At 39.3% G+C, this 21,809-nt stretch overlaps 1 protein-coding gene across 9 annotated transcripts in view; it reads left to right on the forward strand.

Moving 5' to 3' along the window:
- Positions 1-21,809, forward strand: part of Spidr (scaffold protein involved in DNA repair) — a 280,374-nt gene that overhangs the window by 18,346 nt on the left and 240,219 nt on the right. For 4 of the 9 annotated variants that reach the window (XM_028893301.2, XM_028893303.2, XM_037209972.1 and 1 more), the window contains exons 2-5: positions 8,608-8,763; positions 9,408-9,474; positions 12,763-12,939; positions 19,810-19,973. In XM_028893301.2, the coding sequence (XP_028749134.1) occupies positions 8,608-8,763; positions 9,408-9,474; positions 12,763-12,939; positions 19,810-19,973 (564 nt within the window). Of the gene's footprint in view, positions 1-8,607; positions 8,764-8,791; positions 8,809-9,407; positions 9,475-12,762; positions 12,940-19,809; positions 19,974-21,809 lie in introns of those variants that run through there. The other 5 variants (XM_028893302.2, XM_028893304.2, XM_037209973.1 and 2 more) reach the window with 4 other exon arrangements.

Here is a 21,809-nt window from a genome sequence, read left to right on the forward strand (position 1 = left end):
TGAGAAGTGGTACCATAAATAAGAGGTGATATTAGTCAGCACATTAGCCCAGTTTGTATCAGTTGGTACCTATCCCAGAGAGCCTACTGTGGGAGTTGAGGCCTTTTGCATCAAAAATTGTGGTGTATATAAGCCATGTCTGTATACAAAATGGGTGGCTGTGCTACAGTATAATCTGAGCTCTAAAGAATAACAGGCAGGAATGGTGTGTCCAAGTGTATGCATGGATTCTCAGGTGGTGAGGTTTCAATATAATAAGATGCTAAGGCTTGTGGCAGCAGGTCAGTTAAGGTCAATGGAAAATCTGTAATGTTGTGTCCCCAATGCTGCAGATTCCAGCCAGTCAGGTTGAGATAAATCATTTTCTGCCTTTCATATCAGATGGTTATTTTGTACACCCATCTTACCATAGTAGGGTAGGTTGGGAAATTCAGTCATACACTATACAGTCACATTTGGCCTATGCAGCTGTGGGTATAATCCAAGAAGTGAATTTGTGCATTTGAATCCATATGGGGGTGGTATAGTATTCCAAGAGAGAAAATGCTTCCATGCTGTTCTTCTGTCAGTGTCTGGGTAAAGGGTACAGTTCTGCCATTTGGATTTACATGGGTTTGTTTTGGTTGATGTTGATGTCTCCTCAGTCAGGTAACCTGGCTCCTCATTCTGGTCCCAATCTGGATAATTGTAAAAAATTTCACATGCAATCCCAGTAATTTTGTTGTATTGGTAGCCAAGCAGAGTTCATCTGCCATATGTATGGGGCAAAGAGACATTTCTCTCCAGTGGAAATTATAGATGGCTGATGCTACTGTGATATTTCTCCAAACCTGTGTTAAATGGCATTTCAGTGGGTTTCTTTCCTTAAAATTGGTGTTTTGCTTCTTCTTGGTCATTGGTGACTATGGCTCTCAAAATTGGTTTAAAATGGGCATTAGCCTTTCTCCATGCCTCACAATAGCTATTACCAAACTGTATTCCCAACAACTTCACAATGAGCATATTGAGCATAGAATGCATTGCTGGCATATGTGAGGTTTGGGAAGAAGTCTTCATGGCCCCAGTATTCTAGTAGGAATCCATCCAAGGCGTGGTGGTGATATGTCACTAATATCATACTTTGCTCTTTGTTTATTGGTTGTGGTAGCTGTTTGTATGGTGGTGGTTGCTTCATTCATTATTCTTTTTGCTGTGGATATGGTTGTTGATTAAGGTGACGATGTCTCTTCAATTCTGATGAGCTCAATGATGTTGGTGATGGTGAAACAAACCATTTTTTGGTGTTGCCAAAGAGCCAGAGCTTGGTTTATTTGGTAATGTTAAAATTATAGAATTCAACAGGAGGAATCCCAGGAACAATATCCTAGGAGGCTTGCCCCAGCAAATTGATAGCATGGTGTTGTTCCATCTTGTGTTCTCTTGTGTTTTCTGGTTAAAGTTTCTATGGGGCATAGAGTGTAATTTGTTATGGCCCTGTCTTGCCATGTGCTGTTTCCCTCCCTGTCTGTGCAGAAGGTATAATGCCCAGTTAGCACCAGTGCTGAGTAAATTAATCCTAAGACTATTACTGTCCTTATGAAAGTGTGCAAATTTAATGTATTAGATTAGGTCCTAGACACATTATGCTTGTAGATCATCTAATTTTCTAAGGTTCAGATTTCCCTTCTTGTCTGTGGTTCAGATGGTATTGCCTGTTCTGGGTGGCATAACTTGTTTCATTTAAGTCTCTAATATTACTATTCATGTAAACACATTAAGGGGGAATTATTCTACATGGTCCAGGAATATCTGGTGATGGTTGTAGCTAAGTCTGATCTAGTATTTAACTCACAGCATTCAATTTTAACAGTTTTTTCAAGGGAGTGTCTTTGAGTTGTAATAACTTGGTTTTAAGCAGTCCATTCCATATTTCTATATTGCCAGCTGCTAGATGGAAGTCCCATTGTATGTCCATAGTCTGGGACCACCTCTGGACCTTACATCCTGTAAAATGTGTTCCTTGATTTGACTCAATAATTATTAGGCAGCCATAATCTGGCTATCCAGCATCAGAGTGTATATATTGTTATCAACTGGTCTTGTCTATGACTTTCTAATCCAACCCCTGCAACTTACATCTACAAAGGTGCAAACATATAAGTGTGGTGATATTTTATTTGTGCTCTAATAAATAAAACTTATGTGGGGATCAGAGGACAGAGCCAGCCACTAGATTAGACATAGAGGTTAGGCAGTAGTGGCACACACCCTTAATCCTATCACTTGGGAGGCAGAGATCCTTTGGTTCTCTGTGAGTTCAAGTCCACACTGGGAACAGAGCCAGGAATGGTAGCACACACCTTTAATCCCAGCACTTGATGGCAGGAAGCAGAAAGGTATATAAGGCATGAGGACCAGGAACTAGAGGCTTTTAAGCAGTTCAGCTGATATCCCCTCTGGGTTTTCAGTCTGAGGAAACAGGACCAGCTGAGGAGTTGGGGAGGTGAGGTTGGCTGTGGCTTGTTCTGTCTCTCTGATCTTTTAAAAAAGCTTTCACCCCAATACCTGGCTCTGGGTTTGTTTTTTATTAAGATTTATGTTACATATAGGCCCCTGTGAGTACTCAAGGATCTAATGAAATCTATTTGTAATTTGTAATTAAGTTGTTTAGGAGATCATGTTACAGCTGGTACTCAATATCTAAATCTAGTTTGAAGTTTTGGACGAAGATGATAGTCTCTAATGGTCTGTTTACAGGCCTGCCAAGAAACTTGATTTTCATTTTATCAAACCATTGGAACAAAGCATGTGTGCCTATATGTCTAAATGTTTTATGTAATCCTAGGATTTCTTCTGTACTAATTATGCTAACATTCTCAGGTTTCTTAATTTTCCAGTCTGGGTTCCTTTTAATAGTTATTTTCATAGGGTTGTCTTGATTTAATTTGATTCTCCATTTCCCCTCATTTTTTAAGTGTTAGGGGTAAACTGTCAAGTTTACCAACTGGGTTGGTAATAATGGATGTTTTATTCTGAATTTGTTCCCTAGCAAGTTTTAATATTCTAGTTTTAATTGAACATGATGCCAATTTGTTCACTGTTACATTATTTTTGGATGTCTTATCTGTATTGCCTGCATAGGTGTCTACATGAGCGACATAAAATTTGATGCCTTTGCTAAATTTTGCCATTTCCATCCGTGTCTCCCCTGACTAAATTATCTTTGCCATCTATCTGCCAGTTAAATGGTTTTCTATTTGATGACCATATAGCTATACAATTGCCCACAGACCATGAATCAGAGAATATACAGATTTTCCTTTTGCCTTCCTTAGCTGTTTGTCTTCTAGCCAGTAGTGCTGCTATTACTTCAGCATGTTGTGCTGATTTGGTGGTTCCTTCCTCAGTAATAGCCATTCCATCCCCTGGTCTATAGGCTGCTGCTTTCCATTTAGTTTTGTTTTTATCGGTGTTTGATGAGCCATCAGTAAACCATGCATTAGCTAAATGCTGTGATCATTCTGTTGGTCACCACAGTTCAATAGGTGCCAATTTTGGGGTAGGATTGAATGGTTTAGGGACAGGGATTATAGGCAACTGAGCTATTTCCTCAGTGCAGTAAGGCACAGACCCCTTTGCTACCACATCCTGGTCATAAAGGAATTCGACAGTTACCATTTCCACTGTAATACCTTTCCTTCCATGGCTAAGCTTGTGAAGGATTCTGCCTTTGAGCGGATCTAATTCGTCATTGGAATGGGCATCCTTATGACCATAGGGTGGTTGGCAATGACATAATATAGGGTTCTTCATGCCTCATAAAATGTCCAGATTTGTTTCTCAAAGAGAGAGTATTCTCCACATATGAGAAGTATTTGCAGAAGAAGCCAACAGCCAACTGTTGGTGGATTTCCTTTTGCTTTATGAAGAGTTCCCAGTTTCTACATTCACCAATAAATATGATATCCATAGATATCCACAATTAAGGCATCATCTTGTTCAGTATTGGTCAGGGTTGCATGCTTAGAGATGAGCTTACTGGCACCTGCAAAAACTTCTCTTTGTTTCTGTCCCCATTGGAAATCAGCTGCCTTTCTAGTAACCTTATAGAGGGGTTTCATGATAATCTGTAAATATGGTATATGGTTCTTCCAGTATGCAGACACACCAATTAGGTGTTGCATCTGGGTTTTGTCCCTGGGTGGGGGGATATTTAGAATCTTGTACAATAAGCTATAAAGGACCTTGGTTCCTTCAGATGTCCATAACACCCCTAGAAACTTGGTTGAGGTATCTGGCCCTTTCACCTTGTCTTTATTAATGGTCCAGCCATCATGTACCAGGGTATCAATTACTGTCTTCATACAGTTTTGAACAGTGTCCTTATTGCATTCTGCAAATCAAGTATCATATGCATAGCGTAAAAGTAAGCAATCTTATTTGTAGCTTTTCCAGTGACCATCTTAGTGTCACATGCCTAATGATCAGGCCATTCTTACAGCCTTGAGGCACTCTTGAATCTGTGTTGTTTATTATTCCAGGTAAAAGTAGTAATGTCTCAGAGTCCACATGGAGTGGTATGCTAAAGAACATGTCTGATAAGTCTATGTTACCAAAGAATTTTGGGTTGTAATTCCTAATCTTTAAGACTATATCTTCTACATCAGGTAAACTTCCTGGCATTTGTAGAGAAAGCTGATTAATATTCCTATAGTCTGCTGTGACTCTTCACTGACCATTTGGCTTCTTTACTGGCCAATCAAGACTATGAAATTGAAAGATTGTATAGGTTCAATAATATCTTCCTTCAATAATTTATTTACAGTGTCAGTCATGTTTTCTTCACCTCCCTTGATAGGGTACTGCTTGGTAAATGATCCCTTGATTTTAGGGAACTCTATAAGAGGAATTTGTACTTGGTGATGTTACAGTCCAAGGGTTTAAGATTCTTTTTTATTTTGCAGTGATTTATTATCTGCACACACTCTTACATATTAAAATCTCAGTGTCATTTTTTTTTTTTTTCCTTCAGGAAACTGCCTAGTCATATATTTCCACGTTTGTAACTGCCCTTTACAAACTTCTTTGTAAAGTTGGTAACTTTTTTTTTTTAATTTTTATTTTTTAAATTACACTCATGATATTCATTAATTAAACTCATGATATTAATCACATTTGTGGTATTCATAGATTACATTCGCAGTATTCATTCAAATATATATATACATATATATATATATTTATTTATTTTAAATGCCGAATGTCATTTATTGAAGGAAGGAAGAGGTCTTAAATACAGGCTTACAGCACAATGGGAGAACCCCGGAGGGCAGGAGTTTGCTACTGATGTTTTACAATCTTGTATCTAAGCTGTTAACACCAATTATTCAGGATACACAGACAAGGAACTTCTCTTAAGCATTCAGGAGGGTGGAACTTGGCAGGGAATTAGCATAGGGAGGATATCAAGGTCAAGGTCTGCAAGCAAGGCAACAGTTACCCAAAATGGGGGCCAGGGACCTACAGGTCCCCCTTTTATTAAAAAATGAGCTTCTGACTTGGGTTGCATGGGATGTCAGCAGGTTACCTTACCTGTCATGGAGACGCCTGCCCAGGCCACAGAAGTGCTCTGTCTTAGGTTGGTGAGTGCCCCTGAGGCATTACCCTTACTCGTTATTATACAGGCTCAATCGTGTGTGAGCTGCAGAGTTAACTGCTGCCAAAGATCTCAAAGTGGCACTGGGCTTGCAATCTGTGTGTTTGACACAGAAAAGACTGGCCGCCGCCGGACCAACCTGCTGCCGGACCAACCCGCCTCTGCCGGCCGCTGCCGGGCCTACCTGCCTCTACCTGGGTTTAGGTTTTTTAATGTAATGCCATTGGGGAAATAATTTTGGTATGACATCCATCCCTAGGACACAGTTAGGTGCTGGTGTAAATAGTGTGGAACTATTTAGAGATAAATTATAGACTAATATTTTCTATTCCTGCTTTAAATGGTTTTCCTGCTACTCCTTCAATAATTACATAGTTTTGGGGATTTGGTAAGGGGAGGTAGGGGTTGCAAATTGTCACCTCACTTCCTGTATTTCCAGCCAATTTATCTGTTGGACCAGTTCCCTGATCATTGTTGGGATCTGCATGAAGGGTCTGGTGTCCTTCCTTGATTCCAGGGTTGTTGATTCCATACATTCTTTGGTCTGCCTAGGAATCTGTTTTTGAATCTTTCCCTTGTGGCTGTCTTACTGGTATCTGATCTCATCTTCCAAATGGTCTTACATCACCAATTTTTTTGAAAGAATGTAGGGTTATGTGTGGTCTTGCTCTGCCTCTGCCTAAAAAAGGGCCACCTTTTACGTGAGTTTCCATGGTGCTGGTTTGGGTTGGATTCTGTATATTAGACTGGAGGGATACTATGTTATCTGTCTTCAGTTCTCTAGTCTATTTGAAGAAGTTAATAGTGTCTCCAACAGTTTGGCAGTTGGCTAGAGTTGATATCAGTGCCATTCTCATGTGGAGGGGTGCCCTTAATTAGAATTTTCCTTATGCCTGGGAGCAGTGGCACAGCCTGTGGTGTTGGGCTGTTATGGTAAATTAAGTAAAGTATACCCAACTTTCTAGCCAGTTCAATGGCTTTTTTCATATTTTTCCGTTGTCCTTCTGCCTTGAATTGAGTTAGATCAAGGGTGGGGGAAGCCTGCCTCCGTGAAGCGTTACCCAATCCAATAAAGGGTGGATTTCCTCTCTGGTTGTATCTAAAATTCATTCCAGATGTTTAAATATGTGGGAATTTTCTAGTGTCCCTTTGATTCCCTTCATTTCTTCTGAGATTAACATTACTGTATCAGCTGCTTTTCCCATAAGCAGGCTACATTGGTTGTGTCTTTATCTCCTCTTTGTGTAAAATTTTGTCTTATTTGCTGTAGCTCTGTCCTTGTAAATGGTCTGGATTCTACTTCAGTGGTTTCAGGAATATTGTTGGTTGACCAACTAGGAGTAGTCCTAACTTCACTGGAAGTCACTGGTAGAGAGATCCTGGTGTCATTGAGGCAGCTGACTAGGACCTTATCAGGTGCATCCAAGTCCTCTCTGAATGGGCTGTTTCTCCATTTTTCTGCCAAGTTTCTAGTTAGCTGTTTGTCTTTCATTCTATCAGAGTCAATGTCTTTAATTATTTTGCATAAGAACCTGGGGACCTCTGAGGGGTCTGCCCTCTCTAACAAGGGCTCACTGAACACTGGGGTGGACAATAGATTATCAATCTTAGGTTCTTTCTTGAGTCTAGGTACTAAGAAAGAACCAAGTGACATCTTCTGTCCCATCTACCCTCAGGACTGTTCTCATCCTTTACATTCCATTTTCTTAGTTCCTCATATCACTCTCTTCATTTTGTCAATGTGTTTGCCAAATAATAGAGGAATTTGACTTCTCTTTTTCTGAAGTACAAATTTAGGTTGCTGGTAGAGTAGGCCTGATTTGCCGGCTTTTCAAATAAGATCTGTCCTTCAACTATTCTCTTGGCTATCCAGTCCCTCATGTAACTGAGAGAACTGCTCCTGCTGCACGCCCTTGCCTTTGTGGGAGTTAGTTCATGCTACATTTTTTCCTTCCTGCTACCATCTCTCTGCTACTTACCCGGTCTTAAGGCAGAAGCCTGTGCCTTTGTGAAGGGAAGTCCTGCAGTCAGGAAGGAATTTACCCTTCTCCCTGGGGCGAGTCTGGGGATGTCCTTGGAATAGCAGGAAGCCACCTTCATTTCACCTTTTCTAAGGATCGTCCAAGATCTTGCTGACTATGTCAACTGCAAGAAGGTAGATATCCACAGTTAGTATAACAAAAGTTATATTTTGTTATGCTGAGGATTATCGTGCCAAGTCCATACTCTAAATTCGTAATTACGGTCCTAAGCCTATCTTCCCAAGGCTGCTTACCTGTGCGATGTATCTTAGCTGAAGATCAGGTCCAGTTTTTAACAGAAGTCTCTGATTGGAGGGTCAGGATCCTGGGGGAGACTCTCCAGCTGCAGGGCAGATCAAAGTGGCATCTCTCCACACCATTGCTCTTTGTCTCTGCATATATACTGTCTAATGGACATCATGGGGTTCTAGGACTATGCCTGCTTGAAGGGTTCACAACACGCCCACACGGTCGCATTTACCAGGCGGACACTTCCGCCTAGCCAATTCTGCGCACTCTGTCCTTTTATCTCTAATAAACTCTTATAAGCGGATTCTGTCGTGTTTCATGACATTTCCTTGCAGGGTAAGAACACAACGCAGCTAAATAACTAACACTGCTTATCTTGTGTTAGTGACATCACTGAATTCTTGTGATCAGGTGCAGCCTTGGTTGTAGTGGGGTTCTTGACTAAGCTGCTTGTACATGTCTAAAAGGCATTTTTTACTATGCTCATTATAGGATTGGTGGTGGTCTGGCCTCACTCTTACTTTGACATTTGTTGACCAATTATCAGTGGGTTTTTGGTTTTGCTATCTGGTTGCTATATCCATGTGAAGATTCTGATAACATTCAAAAGCTATGTTTTTACTATAACCATTCCTGGGTTCTAAATTGTTAATTTTTATAACAAGTTGATTTTCTTTCTTTCTTTAATAATCACTTCTGCAGAGGAAAAGGAATTGGCGTGTAGAGCACCCATCCTTTCTAGAAGAGAGGCCACAGCAGTCAAGAAGAGCAAATTTGAAGACAGTGGAAGCAGCTGCCTCTCTCTCTAAAGCATGGCTCAAGTGTGGAGAGGGATTTCAGGACACTTCTGAGACCCTGGTAGGAGAGCTATGAAATTGTTTTCATGATTGCAGAAGATCCCAGGTATCTAGCTATTGTAGCTAGTTTCTTTGGAATTCTCTTATTTTTCAAAGCACTACTTTTCTTTTTCATGCCTTGAGTTCCTTTAATAGTTGGGTCAAGTTAGTATTTCCCTCCATAGTCTCTGTAGAGTCTTTCTACTTTTTTGAAAATGAAGAATGCACACCGAGAATGCTGACAGGTTTGAAATTATTGAGCATACTACTATTTATAAGGATTATATTTATGGAATGTCAGTTGAATTCCAGTTAATTTTTGTATATCTTATAAATTACAGAGGAATGCTTTTATAAACTAAAGATAATATGGTTATAGGTAGTAATGAGTGGTTAGTCATATATATGAGAAATCATTAACATTGACTATTATGTGAAATGTTTCAACAATTCCGCTTAGAGTCTAGGAAAATATGAAAATAATTTGTGTGTCTGCAAGGACTACATGTTTTAGGAATACTCAGTTGGTGAATATTAAAAAGAAAAGCAGAAGAATACATCAAGGATGGTATAATTTATTACTGAATATTTTACAAAATAGTACTGGTGTTTAGCCTTTTTTCACATGAACCATATGTTAAATTATCTTTATTATTTTGCCTACAGTCATTAGCAAGTGAAAAGACAGCTATTACTGGAAAGTCCCTGGAATTATCTCCAAGTCCAAAGAAAGGTAACAATATTGTGTTTATTTATTTATTTATTAAATTATTTTACCCCTTTTTAGAGACCGTAACTTTGGAGTCCTTAGATTTATAGGCAAGCATTCTACTGCTGAACTGAAGTCCTGACCCCTAATATGCTCATTTATTGACAGATGAAGCTTAAGGCTATTTTTCTGTGATTTTTTTTTTTCATCCTTTTACGATGTCGCACTGTAGATGTAATTCTAAACAGTCTTATTAAATAAGAAACATAGAGCCAAATAAAGGGTTAAAAGCCCAAGAGGTCAGAGCACTAGGGAATAGCCTTTAGCTTACCAGCTGCTGCCTTCCTTCCCCTAAGAGACCTACTTCCTGTGTGTTTGTATTTTTATTGACTTTCTGTTCTGCCTTCTCATTGGTTGTAAACCCAACCACATGACTTCTTCGTCACTGCCTGTCTATACAGACCTCCAGGTCTCTATGGTTGGTACTTGGATTAAAGATGTGTGTGTCACCAAGCTGGCTATGTCCTTGAACACACAGACTCTGCCTGCCATGTGATTGGATTAAGGGCCTGTGCTACCACTGCCAGACTTCTGCTAAATGGCTTGCTATTAGTTCTGACTCCCAGGAAACTTTATTTATTAACATACAAATAAAATCACATTTCAGCACAAATAAAATATCACCATATCGCACAGTTTGGATAGTTTGTATATTCACGGTTGGCAATGTAAAAGGTATGTTTGAGAACTTGTTTTTCATCTCTGTCATAGTCTATGCTGTTCTTCTTTGTCTTACTGGGGACTACTAACATTTTGGTGTCCTTACTAGGTTTACTTTAGCAGCAGAATCAACTGCCTTTCATGGGATTACCTAAGGCCATTGAAAAAAAGATATTTACATTATGATTAATAAGTAGCAAAATTACAATTATGAAGTAGCAGTGAAAGTAACTTTATGGTTGAGGTCACACAACATGAAGAACCGTATTAAAGGGTCACAGCATCAGGAAGGTTGAGAACCATTAATCTAATAGGATAGCTCAGGTTTAGAACTCAATAATGAATAATTGAGGAACCACATGGTCTGGTTTGAATTCTGATACCATAAAAATATTCACATAAATATATGACTTACACTATAGGAACCACTGCTACAAACTGCAATTTTTTTGCTTGGTGCATTAGTTATAGATACTTTCTAACTATAAATACAAGGAAACTGTGTTCATAAAAAAGGGACTGATGTTATCTCTTGCAGGAAGACATCCAGAGTCCAGCTATTTTGAGCTCTGTTATGTTGATATGGGGTTGGTTCTATTGGGTGAAAGGTGATAGTTTGGTATTTTAGGTCAAATTCTTGAGGAGAATGTTGGCTTTCATCCAATGAACTTTGCTTTCTTTGGGAAGATAGACATTTTGTAGGACCTTGGCTAGAACCTGTCACATAGATTACCAATTATCTCCACTAAAGATGGTGTGATGGAGGTAGGGATTTTTATATGTGCATATTGCTGCTAGTAAAATTAGAGTTGGTTGTAATGGAGAAGAGTGGGTATATATAACAGGTTACTATTATCTTCCCATCTCTATGGAGATGTGTTAGAAGAGGTTTTTCAGTCTTCACTGATCTTGGGAAAACAAGCTAAATGCTCAAATCTCAGATTCTGCATCTGGGAAATAGGCCTAAGATTAAGGGTTTTCTTGGTCATTGTATTAAGTGAGCTAGGAAGATAGGTAAAATTCCTACTTCCAAGGTACTCCGTTAATGTCGACAGTTGCTATTATGTCTGATGGCATAAAGAGCTGTGTGTGTGCTTGCCCAAAATTCTGTGTGCTGGAGTAACTATATGATCCAGAGACTAAACATTCTAAGCCATATTATCATTTCATTTCCCTTCACAGGTTTCTTTTCTTTTCCCCTCTTTTGAGATGTCTCATGTAACTCAGGCTGATGTTGAACTTGCTGTGTAACTGAGGCTGATCCTCTTGCCTCTACCTCCGGAGTGCTGGGAAAGCAGGAACGCACCACTGTGCTCTATTAGAGAATGCTGAGGGTTTGAACTCAGGGTTTCATGCACTCTAGACAAACCCTCTAATGATTGAGCTATTTCCATAGCCTGTGTTTTATTTTTCTATGCAAAAATGTCCCTTTAAAATTTATAAAACAGCCAGGCGGTGGTGGTGCACGCCTTTAATCCCAGCACTCGGGAGGCAGAGCCAGGCGGATCTCTGTGAGTTCGAGGCCAGCCTGGGCTACCAAGTGAGTTCCAGGAAAGGCGCAAAGCTACACAGAGAAACCCTGTCTCGAAACCCCCCCCCCCAAAAAAAAATTTATAAAACACTGTCATATACAATAAATTGGCAGAAGTCTTTTTGAAATATCTACTAGTAGTGCAGAATTATATATTTCTTTCTACTAGTGCCAAATGCTCTTATATTTGTTTCAGTTTGTGTTTAATTTTTAAAATATGATATATGGAAAAAGGTGTGCTTTTTAAAATAAATGTAGTTTATGTATTTTTCTGGAGTTGTATATTCAGTTTTGGGAGAAAACTAAATGTTAAATAAATTGCTACTTGCATTTAATTACAGGAGGTTCTTTTGAAATGATTTTCTCAGACCAGAACATATTTGACTCATAATGTTTTTTATTATATAGATGATACACAGTATATTTTGAAAGGCTCAAAGAGTTTGTACCAGTGTATTCTATTTGTAATATGGCTTTAGGTAAGCCAAGATAGAGACATAAAAGGCTTAGGAAAGAGGTCAGTGGGAAAAGGTATGTAAAGCATTTCCTAGAACTGGTTCATTTTTAAAATAGCAGCTCCTAAAATGAGTTTAAAGTAGCATATTGGTAGGAATTCCAAGATAAAGTTTCAAACAACAACAACCACCACCACCACAGCCCCCACCCTCCAAAATAAGAATCAAGCAAATAACAAAACCCAGCCACATTTATTTAGAAGGTTGAGGAACAAATTTTTTTATGAGAGCTGGAAAATATAAGTAAGGAACATATTTCTGTAAACAATGTTTAGGGTCTGAGGCCTATGTCCATTACTGTTTCCTTATCTCTTTCTGTTTTAATTTGTCTCTTATAACTTATTTGAACTCCAGCTGTTGTCCTTGGCTTTAATTCAGAGAATCTGTGTGGGACTGCTCATGGAACATTGTGTAAGAAGATGTACCACAACATTGTTTTCATTGTCTTTAGAGTTTTTGTGATTGCGGTTTTGTCTAATTAATATGCATAAAATCTCATTTAGATAAATAACAACTGTCAGCTGATATTTGTCTTTTCTTCTGTAGCAGAAACAGCAGGTGAGAGTCCTAGTGAGGTGGCAGATATCACATGGAGTTCAAGTGGAAGTGATTTCTCAGACGAAGATAAGACCCTCCCTCAATTACAGAGAGATGGACGTGGCTATGTAGCAGACAGGTTTTGTAGCAGGATAATTTCATGTCCAGAAGATGGAGCCACTGAAGGTAATTTCCTAGTTTTGTAAGAAGTTGTTTCTGTTAAATATAAGGTTCAGTAGTAGTAGAAACTTATATTCATTTTATATATTTATTATGAATTATGACTTTACTGAGTTGTATCCTCTGTATATTTCCTTATATATTTCTCATAACAACTTTAAGAAATAGATATCATAGTGGCTTCTTATTTTGTTTTCACATTTTATATTTTGAGATAGAGTGGGTGTAGCCTGAGCTTGCCTTGAATCTGTGTTTGCTGTGGTGATACTTTGTGCTCTAACAAATAAAGCTTGCCTGGAGATCAGAGTATGGAGCTAAGCCACTACTTAACCATAGAAGCAGGACAGTGATGGCACACACCTTTAATACTAGCACTTGGGATCTCATGCCTTTGATCCCAGCACTAGGGAGGAGGAAACAGGAAGTGATATGGCTTAGTGGAGAGAAGAATGTAAGGTGGGCGGAGACAGGAGTTTAACCCCCTTTCAGGCTGAGGAGTCAGGGGAGGTAAGCAGTGGTTGTGGCTTGCTCCTTTGTCTCTCTGATCTTTCAGCATTTACCCTAGTATCTGGCTTGGGATTTTATTATTAAGACCAATTAGAATTGGTGCCACATCTGGAGTCCAACTTTTGGGGCACAAATTCATGAAAAGCTGCTTTCCTGTGGCTTTGCAGCCACCAGCACAGGCCGGAGCTGCACAGGACTGGAGTAACTACCCTGCTGGCTGAGGTTTTCCCTTCTTTTCCTCAAGCCTCTGAGTGAGTTGGGATTTTTCTGTTGCAGCGCATCTGCAGCAAACTCTGTAGGCTTTTGGGTTCCCAAAACTGCAGGAATTAGCTGCTTTCGCACACTCCTCCTGTGGAGAGGGCTGGCGCTTTGGCTGCTTTGCACATTACCCCGTGGAGATGGCTGTCTCTTTGACTTCTCCTTTGGTGGGTTGTGGGCTTTCCCTGGACCCCTCCTTGGGATGCTGCCACACTAGGTAACTGCCTTGAAAACTGCTAGGGCTTTGACTGTTCTATGTAGAGCAGTCAGCCCCATGCTTCACCGTCATCTGAATCTTTATCGTTGGCAGATTTGGTGAGACAATTGCGAATTCTTAAAGGGAGAAATTAGTTAAAAGAGAGAATTTTTCCCCACATTAAAAATGCTAATGTAGAAAGGCAATCTCTGTATGATGAACACACCCTCTCTTTATGCCATACGGCAGCCTTGAATGCTTGGGACAGAATTGAAGAAATAGGAAAGAAAATTGAGTCATTTACTAAAGTCATACAGGGCCCGAAAGAAACCTTCACTGATTTCTTACAAAGATTGACTTCAGAAGCTAGACAGATAATAATTGAATCTCTGGCTTTTGAAAATGCTAATGTACAATGCAAAAGGGTAATTAGCCTGTTAAAGGCAAGATCCACACCCTTGGAGGAATGGATCTGAGATACAATCAATATTGAATCTTATAACTATGATGATTCTTGGATAAGAGAGGTGATTTTCAGAGGTTTGAAGAAAAATCAAAATGTCAAATGTTTCAATTTTGTAAACAAGGTCACCTGAAAAGGGAATGTAAACAGGGTGTTCCTAGAAACATTGTTTTATCCAGGAATAATGTGATCAGAAGACCTCTCCCTTCTGGAGTATGCAGAAGGTGTGGCAAAGGCTGACTTTGGACTTACAAATTTAGATCAACAAGGGACAGTCAGGTTAACCCTTTGACATTGGGAAATGCCTTGGGGGGCCTCTTGCAGGCCTCCTTGTCAAATTTGGTTCAATCATTTCCTATCATGGAGGAAACTCCTTCCCAGAGCAATTAAAGAACCTATTGTAAGAAACCCTACTGCTCTGGATGACAGAACAGCTGTAGAAGAGAGAACAAAAAATTCAGGAGAAACTATAGTAGGGTATAAAAGGATAGATTATTCAGTCTCCTTTTAAAAAGCAACTACTTGTTTAAAATACTTTACATTGATATGAACCTTTATATGCTGATACAAACTTGAGATTATTTTTGTTAGAATATACTACTGTTGAATATACTGTGCATACATTTCTAGTCTTGTTCAATGTATTGTACCTATACATATTATTTAACAATGTAATGCAAAATTGCTAGTCCTTGAAAGTTATTATTACAAACTATTTAAGATAATAAAGAAATGTTAGTAGTTAGTCACCTATTACAATTAAACTTGTGGTTTACAGTTTGCCTCTCAAGTACTGAGATTACAAACCTGTACCACTGTGTTGCTGTTGGATGTCTTTCTGTATGCTGTGTGGCTCCCATTGGATAATAAATAAAGCTGTTTTAGCCTATGGCAAGAAAGCTTACAGCCAGGCAGGAAATCCAAGCCGAGACATAGGGAGAAGAAGGGTGAAGTGGGAGGAGACACCAGCCTGCTGCTGAAGGAGCAACAAGATGGGTAACGCCGCGGCCACGTGGCAACATATAGATTAATAGGAGTGGGTTAATTTAAGATGAAAGAGCTAGCTAGCAAGAAGCTGAAGCCATAGGCCATACACTTTGTAATTAATATAAGCCTCTGTGTAATTATTTTATAAGCGGCTGTGGGAACGTGAGTGGGAGAGATTCATCGTGACCGTGAGGCCTGATGGGACACAGAGAAACTTCGCTCTACATTATGTGGCCTCTCCTTCCTGTGTTTCCTTTTTTCTTTCTTTCTCTTTTTTTTTTTCTGTTTCATTGTACTTAATATGTTAGGTTTGATTCGCTCAGATTTAGTTGCTATTCTCTTTTTACTTTTTATTGCCAAGCCACTTCTTCTAATTCCTAAGCAATGCCACACCCATGCTTCTTCCTGGCTAATTTGTTATTAATGAATAAATACTACAACAATCAGTATGTAGTAGAAGTGTAACTTAGTAGTTTCAGTTCTGATGATACTTTATAGTGTATTGTGTTTATATTAAAACAAAACTTCTCAAAATTAGCACTATTGCTTTCAAAATAAGCTTGTTGCTTTAACTCTGATAGTTCATTTTAGTTATTCCAGCAAAGTTAGGTTTGCTCAGACATCTCTGGAAAGTGCTTAAAATCCATTGGCCACTTTGGGTGCCATTCTGGCAACTACCACTGACATTTTAGTAGTTATCTGATAGGGTAGTATTTTACACTGTGTGTAAGCTGATAATTCTTAAATTAGTAATTTAGTTTTGTTGACTGAAACTCACTGTGATAAGACTCTTGGCTAATCTTTTACATGATTTAGAACAGGATTTCAATATTAAAAATTGTGCTTTATATTAATTATATCTTAATAAAACTGCTGTTTAAAACGTGGCTGCCCTCTTCTACTGAAAACGATATTCAGTAGGTTCTAACATTCTGTTTGTAAATGGACACATGCTCTGGGCTAATTATTTGAAATGAACTAACATTGCACTTAAGGGACTGAGAAGTAAGATAGTTATGAGTTCAAAGCCAGCTTGGCTCACATCTGGAGTTCCAAGACATGCTTGGTTCCTTATTGATATCTTGTCCCAGGAAACAAAAAATTAGGGGTTGGGGAAATGACTACATCACTAAAATGTTGCTGCACAGGTGTGAGGACCTGATCTCGATCGCTAGCCGCCATGTAAAAAGAAAAAAGCTGGGTACAGTGTGCATCAGCACTGGTATGGAAGAGAAAGGAAGATCACTAGTGCAAACTAACCAGCCAGGCCATCAAATCATCCACTTAAGAAGAGATACTGTCTCAACATATAAGGTTGAAAGTGATGTCAGAAGATACCTGACACTGACTTCTGGCCTCTACATACACGTACACAGAAGTGTATGTGCATCCTTACTAGCCGATAAATTAGAAACTAGAATACTTAAAAAAATGAGATTATTTAACACCTTACTGACCTTTCTTATAAAGTTAATCCTCAGGTAGTAAAGAGTAAATGATCCTTTGGAGTATTTGAAGCCATGCTGGACTGTCTCCATTTTTCAGTTCTCTCTTCCTAGTCGTCTATTTTTTTTTTTAAACCTTTAATGAATGACAAATACTACAGTTATTGTGATTTTATTTTGTTTAAGACACGAAGCTGGGTGCTAAGTATGTTACTTCTTTTTATACATACTCTATCTCATGAGCTAAGAAATCTCTTCATTTTATTAGATGATTGGGACTTATAAAAGGTCACGTGAAGAGAGGCACATTTATAAGTGCTCCGGTTGATAATTCAGACCTAGGGATGCCTCTGTTTAATTGTATACTGGTTGCCAAACCTTTCTTCATTTCCTTTACAAATAACATCACAGACATAGGATTAGAATGTCTTGATTACAGGGTCTAGAATTGGGTTTAAGAAGGAAGAACTCTAAGTTAAAATTGTCAAAATATTTTTTTTCTTTTCTTAATAATTCCTCTTCTTGGGCTTGAGGAGGTAGTTCAGTTGGTAAACAAGATTTGAGTCCAACACCCAGAACCTGTGGTTTTAAAGTCATAAGCCCTGGTGTGGTGACACACTTTTAATCCCAGCACTTGGGAGGATCTGTGAGTCCAAGGCCACCTGGTCTACATAGCAGGTTCCAGATCATCCAAGACTGTACTATGAAACCCTATAAACAAAGCAAAATAAAACAGAAACCAGGCATGGTGGTGCAGGAATCTCAACATTAGGGAGGCAGCTCGGTGGATCCCAGGGGCTCAGTGGCAGGAAGGTCTTGCTTTCTTAATAAATTACAGGTGAGTGAGAGACTCAATCTCAGAAAATATGTAGGGCAGTGCCTGAGGCACACCACCCAGGCTTGACTCTGGTCTGCACATGCACGTACTCATATGTACACACGTGCGCCCCTCCACCCCGCCCCCAAACATGAACATATACCCAGATAATTTTGTTGTTTAGAACTTTTACAAAGCCCCTTAGTTTATTAAAGACCCGGTCATCATTTGTAAAGTGAATGGGATTACTATGGTTAGTAACAGAATCCTCATTTTGTTTCTGGTGTATCACTTAATTCACTCACCACATTGCAATGTTGTTTTTCTGTGGGTTCCTCAAAGTAAATACTGTTGTCTCTCTTCCATTTCTTTATCGTGACTGTTGACATCTGGATTGGTATGACAGACCCTTCTAAGACACTCATTCTGTGGAGTGAAAGCCAGAGTTTGTGATGGGTGCTCCTCAGGTGTGCCGTGCTGGTGGCAGCTCTGGTTTTGTGTGTGCTCTTCTCTGGCTCACCACGACTTCCTGCTGTGATAATGCAGCAGCTCAGAGAATTTGTTGTGCACTACCCTGCCTGGCTTCCTTGTGAGAAGTAAAGGCCTACTTTTTCACTGGTGATTTAACCTCTAATTTTTTTGTAATTAGTATAGTGGACTTTTACCATATCTTCTCAGACCTTACCAGACTAAAAAAGCTATTCATTTATTTATTTATCTATTTAATAAAATTAATTAAGTTATTAATTTAATTTTTCAAGACAGGGTCTCCGTAACAGCCCTGGCTGTCCTGGAACTCACAGAGATCCATCTGCCTCTACCTCCTAAGTGCTGGGATTAAAAGTGTGTTCTACTATGCCCAGCTTTATAAAAAAGTTATTTTAAATTTTGCCCCATATCTTATTTGTTACTTTATTTTGTGTGTATATATGAGTGCCTGCATGTATGTAACTGCACCACATGAGTGCCTGGTGCCTGTGGAGGTCAGAAGAGGGTATCTGGAACTTGAGTTACAGAGTTGTAAGCTACTGTGTGGATGCTGGGAACAACCTGATTTCTCTGTAAGGGCAGCAAGTGCTTTTAATGGCTGAGCCATCTCTCCAGCCTCATCTGTATTTTAACTTTACTATTATTATTATTTTTTCTTTAACATTTTAAGTTTCAGCCAGGTACTAAATCTGACACATTTTTAATGAACTATTCCTTCACTTTAGTGGAAGAAGAGAGTCTATGCCCTTCCACTAAGTGAGATGTAAATAGATCCATTATCTTAGCTCTTTGAGTATTTGTACTTTGAACTATAGGAAAGCTTTATGTTATGTATTGTGCCTCACAGTTCAGTCCATCTGTGATAACTACTTTCAGTTATTTAGGCATAGCAGATTAGATTTAGTACATTTGGTCATGTAATGCATGTGCATAATTTATCTATCTGTCTTAAAAATTTGCTAAAGTTGTAATGAGATTATGAGGTAAAAATGAATCTAAATTAGTTTAATTTCTTATTGATGAAAGATACTTCTGGAAAAAATTCTTGTTGGAGATACTTGAAGAAGTTATTTTAATTTCAAAAATTTATTTTTTTTAGGTTTATTTTTATTTTATTTATATGGATGTCTTGCCTTCATGCATGTTTGTGCACCACGTGCACGCAGTACCCTTGGAAGCCAGAAGAGAGCATTGGATCCACTTGGAACAGGAATTACTGACTTTTTAAAAACTGTGTGGGTTCTAGGAATTGAACCTGGGTTCTCTGCAAGAGTAGTCATTACTCCTAACTACTGAGCCATCTCTCTAGCCTTGAAAAAGTTATTTCTAACAATGGACTATATAAACAAACCATGGTTTGTTGATGCGCTAGACTACTGAATTATGTAGAAGAAGGAGATAGCTGTTATCTTAATTAAAGAAATGTCAAGATGTGTAAGAAAGGAGGAATAGTATGTATCTTATTTTCTTGAATGTGCTGGAGAACCTACAAGGATTGAAAAACAAATGAATAACAGTAATTCACTTATATTTGAGGTGGGGGTGAGAATTGGGAGGCATAGTGACCAGAGGTGAGGGTAGGAGTACAGTGCTCACTTGGGTATTTATAAAAATCATCCAGTGCTATGCGTGCATCAACCATTGAGAGTAAGTTTTACAAAATAAATATTAAAGGGCTGTAAAATTAACAAAGTTAAAAATTGTATTTTTTTAGATGAATTACAGTTTATTGACTGGGAGGTCAACAGTGACATGGAAGGTCCTGGAGGGCCCAGTGAATGTGACGATGGTGAGGGGGCCGTGGACATCTCGGATTGTGCTTCTTGTACAAGTGGTCATTCTTTGACAAACGATGACAGGCGCTGTGAGCCCCCTGAGGTGAGAATAATTGTGTGAACTCTTCTGTTCTCCTTATGACATTGGGTGAGTGAAGCGTTTCTCTCACTTAATCTTTTTTTTTTTTGGTTTTTCGAGACAGGGTTTCTCTGTGTAGCTTTGCGCCTTTCCTGGAGCTCACTTGGTAGCCCAGGCTGGCCTTGAACTCACAGAGATCCGCCTGGCTCTGCCTCCCGAGTGCTGGGATTAAAGGCGTGCGCCACCAACGCCCGGCTCTCTCACTTAATCTTAACCCACCTTCTCAGGGCAGCCACTTCTTCAACTCTCCACCTTCTCAGGGCAGCCACTTTAACTCTGGCTAGAGGATTTTGTTCTTCATGCTCATCTCTAAAGTGACAGGATCTCCTGGACTGAGCTTACATCCATCCATCTGTTCCTTGTGCTGCCCTTGTAGTCTCCCAGTACAGATATAGTGAGGTTTGTGACTAGTATTCAACATTTTCACATCAATAATATTGATGACCAAGGGTACTATTATTTCTTTCATAGCTTTTTTTTGTTTTCTTTTGGCATATTATTATTTTTTCACTTAACCTAATTTAATGCTAATAATTAATTGGTCACTGTTGTTTGTTTCTGTTGTTAAGCTGTTTGGACATAGTAGGGATTTTATCCCTTCTATTTTCTTAGAACTCAACCTCCTAGCCACTCCAGTTTGAATATAACATTCTCACTAGTTGTGGGTGTTGTCACCTTGGGGTCTCCCCTCACCATCTGTGCTAGTTACTGTTTTGTAGCTGTGACAGACCGCAGGTAAAAACCTCAGGGAGAGCTGGGCGGTGGTGGCACACGCCTTTAATCCCAGCACTCGGAAGGCAGAGGCAGGCGGATCTCTGTGAGTTCAAGGCCATCCTGGACTACAGAGTGAGATCCAGGACAGGCACCAAAACTACACAGAGAAACCCTGTCTCGAAACACCAAACCAAACCAAAACAAACCAAAACAAACCAAAACAAAACAAAAACCAAAAAAACAACTTCAAGGAGAAAGTGTTTATTTGGATTCTCTGTCTCAGAGCTTGCATGGTCTCATGATTGCCCGAAGTATCTGGTGGGTGTCACATAGCAACAGAGAAAGAGCAGAAAGGGCTAGCTGCCTGATGTAATCTTAGGAAACATGGCCCTAGTCATCTGCTTCCTTCAGCTAGACTTAACACGAGATATTTTAGAATCCCACAGAACAATGTTTGCAGAGGGACATGTGTGCACCACAAGAGCCTGTAGAGGGCTTTCCTACCCAGATGCTATCCCTAGCATTCCAGAGATTGATTTATGAACCTTAATCCTGTATGGAGCTCTGTGCCCTCCTGTACATAAGTATTTTCTCAGTTTTCATCCTCATTATGGTCAGATGTATTTTTCAATAGTCTCAGAGAAGAACTTGATAGACGATAGTTGCTTGAGATTGGATATGTCTGAAAATGTAATCAGCAGTGTGGTAACTTACACCTGTAATCCCAGCATGAAGGGGGCTGATGGTAGAGGATTATCAGTTTGACACCAGTTTGGGTTAGTTTGAGATGGGGAGAGGAGAAGGAGAAAGAGGGACAAGGGGTGGGGAAGGGGATGATTTTATAATGCATTTATAGTACATGCGACTGAAAACTTGTATAGACTCTTAGGCTGGAAATGGTTTTCTTTTAAAGCTTTGAAAACATGCCTTTGTTTTCCGGGTTTTCCAGTTATTGTCAACAAGCCTGCAGTAGTCTCATTCTTGATCTTTTGAGATTTCTTTATTGCTGGTTTTAAGCATTTGATTGTGGTTTGCCTTGGTATGATTTGTTGGGCATTTGTCAAGATGCTGGTGAATGCAATGAAT

Source organism: Peromyscus leucopus, chromosome 12 (genome assembly GCF_004664715.2).
Source record: "Peromyscus leucopus breed LL Stock chromosome 12, UCI_PerLeu_2.1, whole genome shotgun sequence".
Classification (NCBI taxonomy): domain Eukaryota; kingdom Metazoa; phylum Chordata; class Mammalia; order Rodentia; family Cricetidae; genus Peromyscus; species Peromyscus leucopus.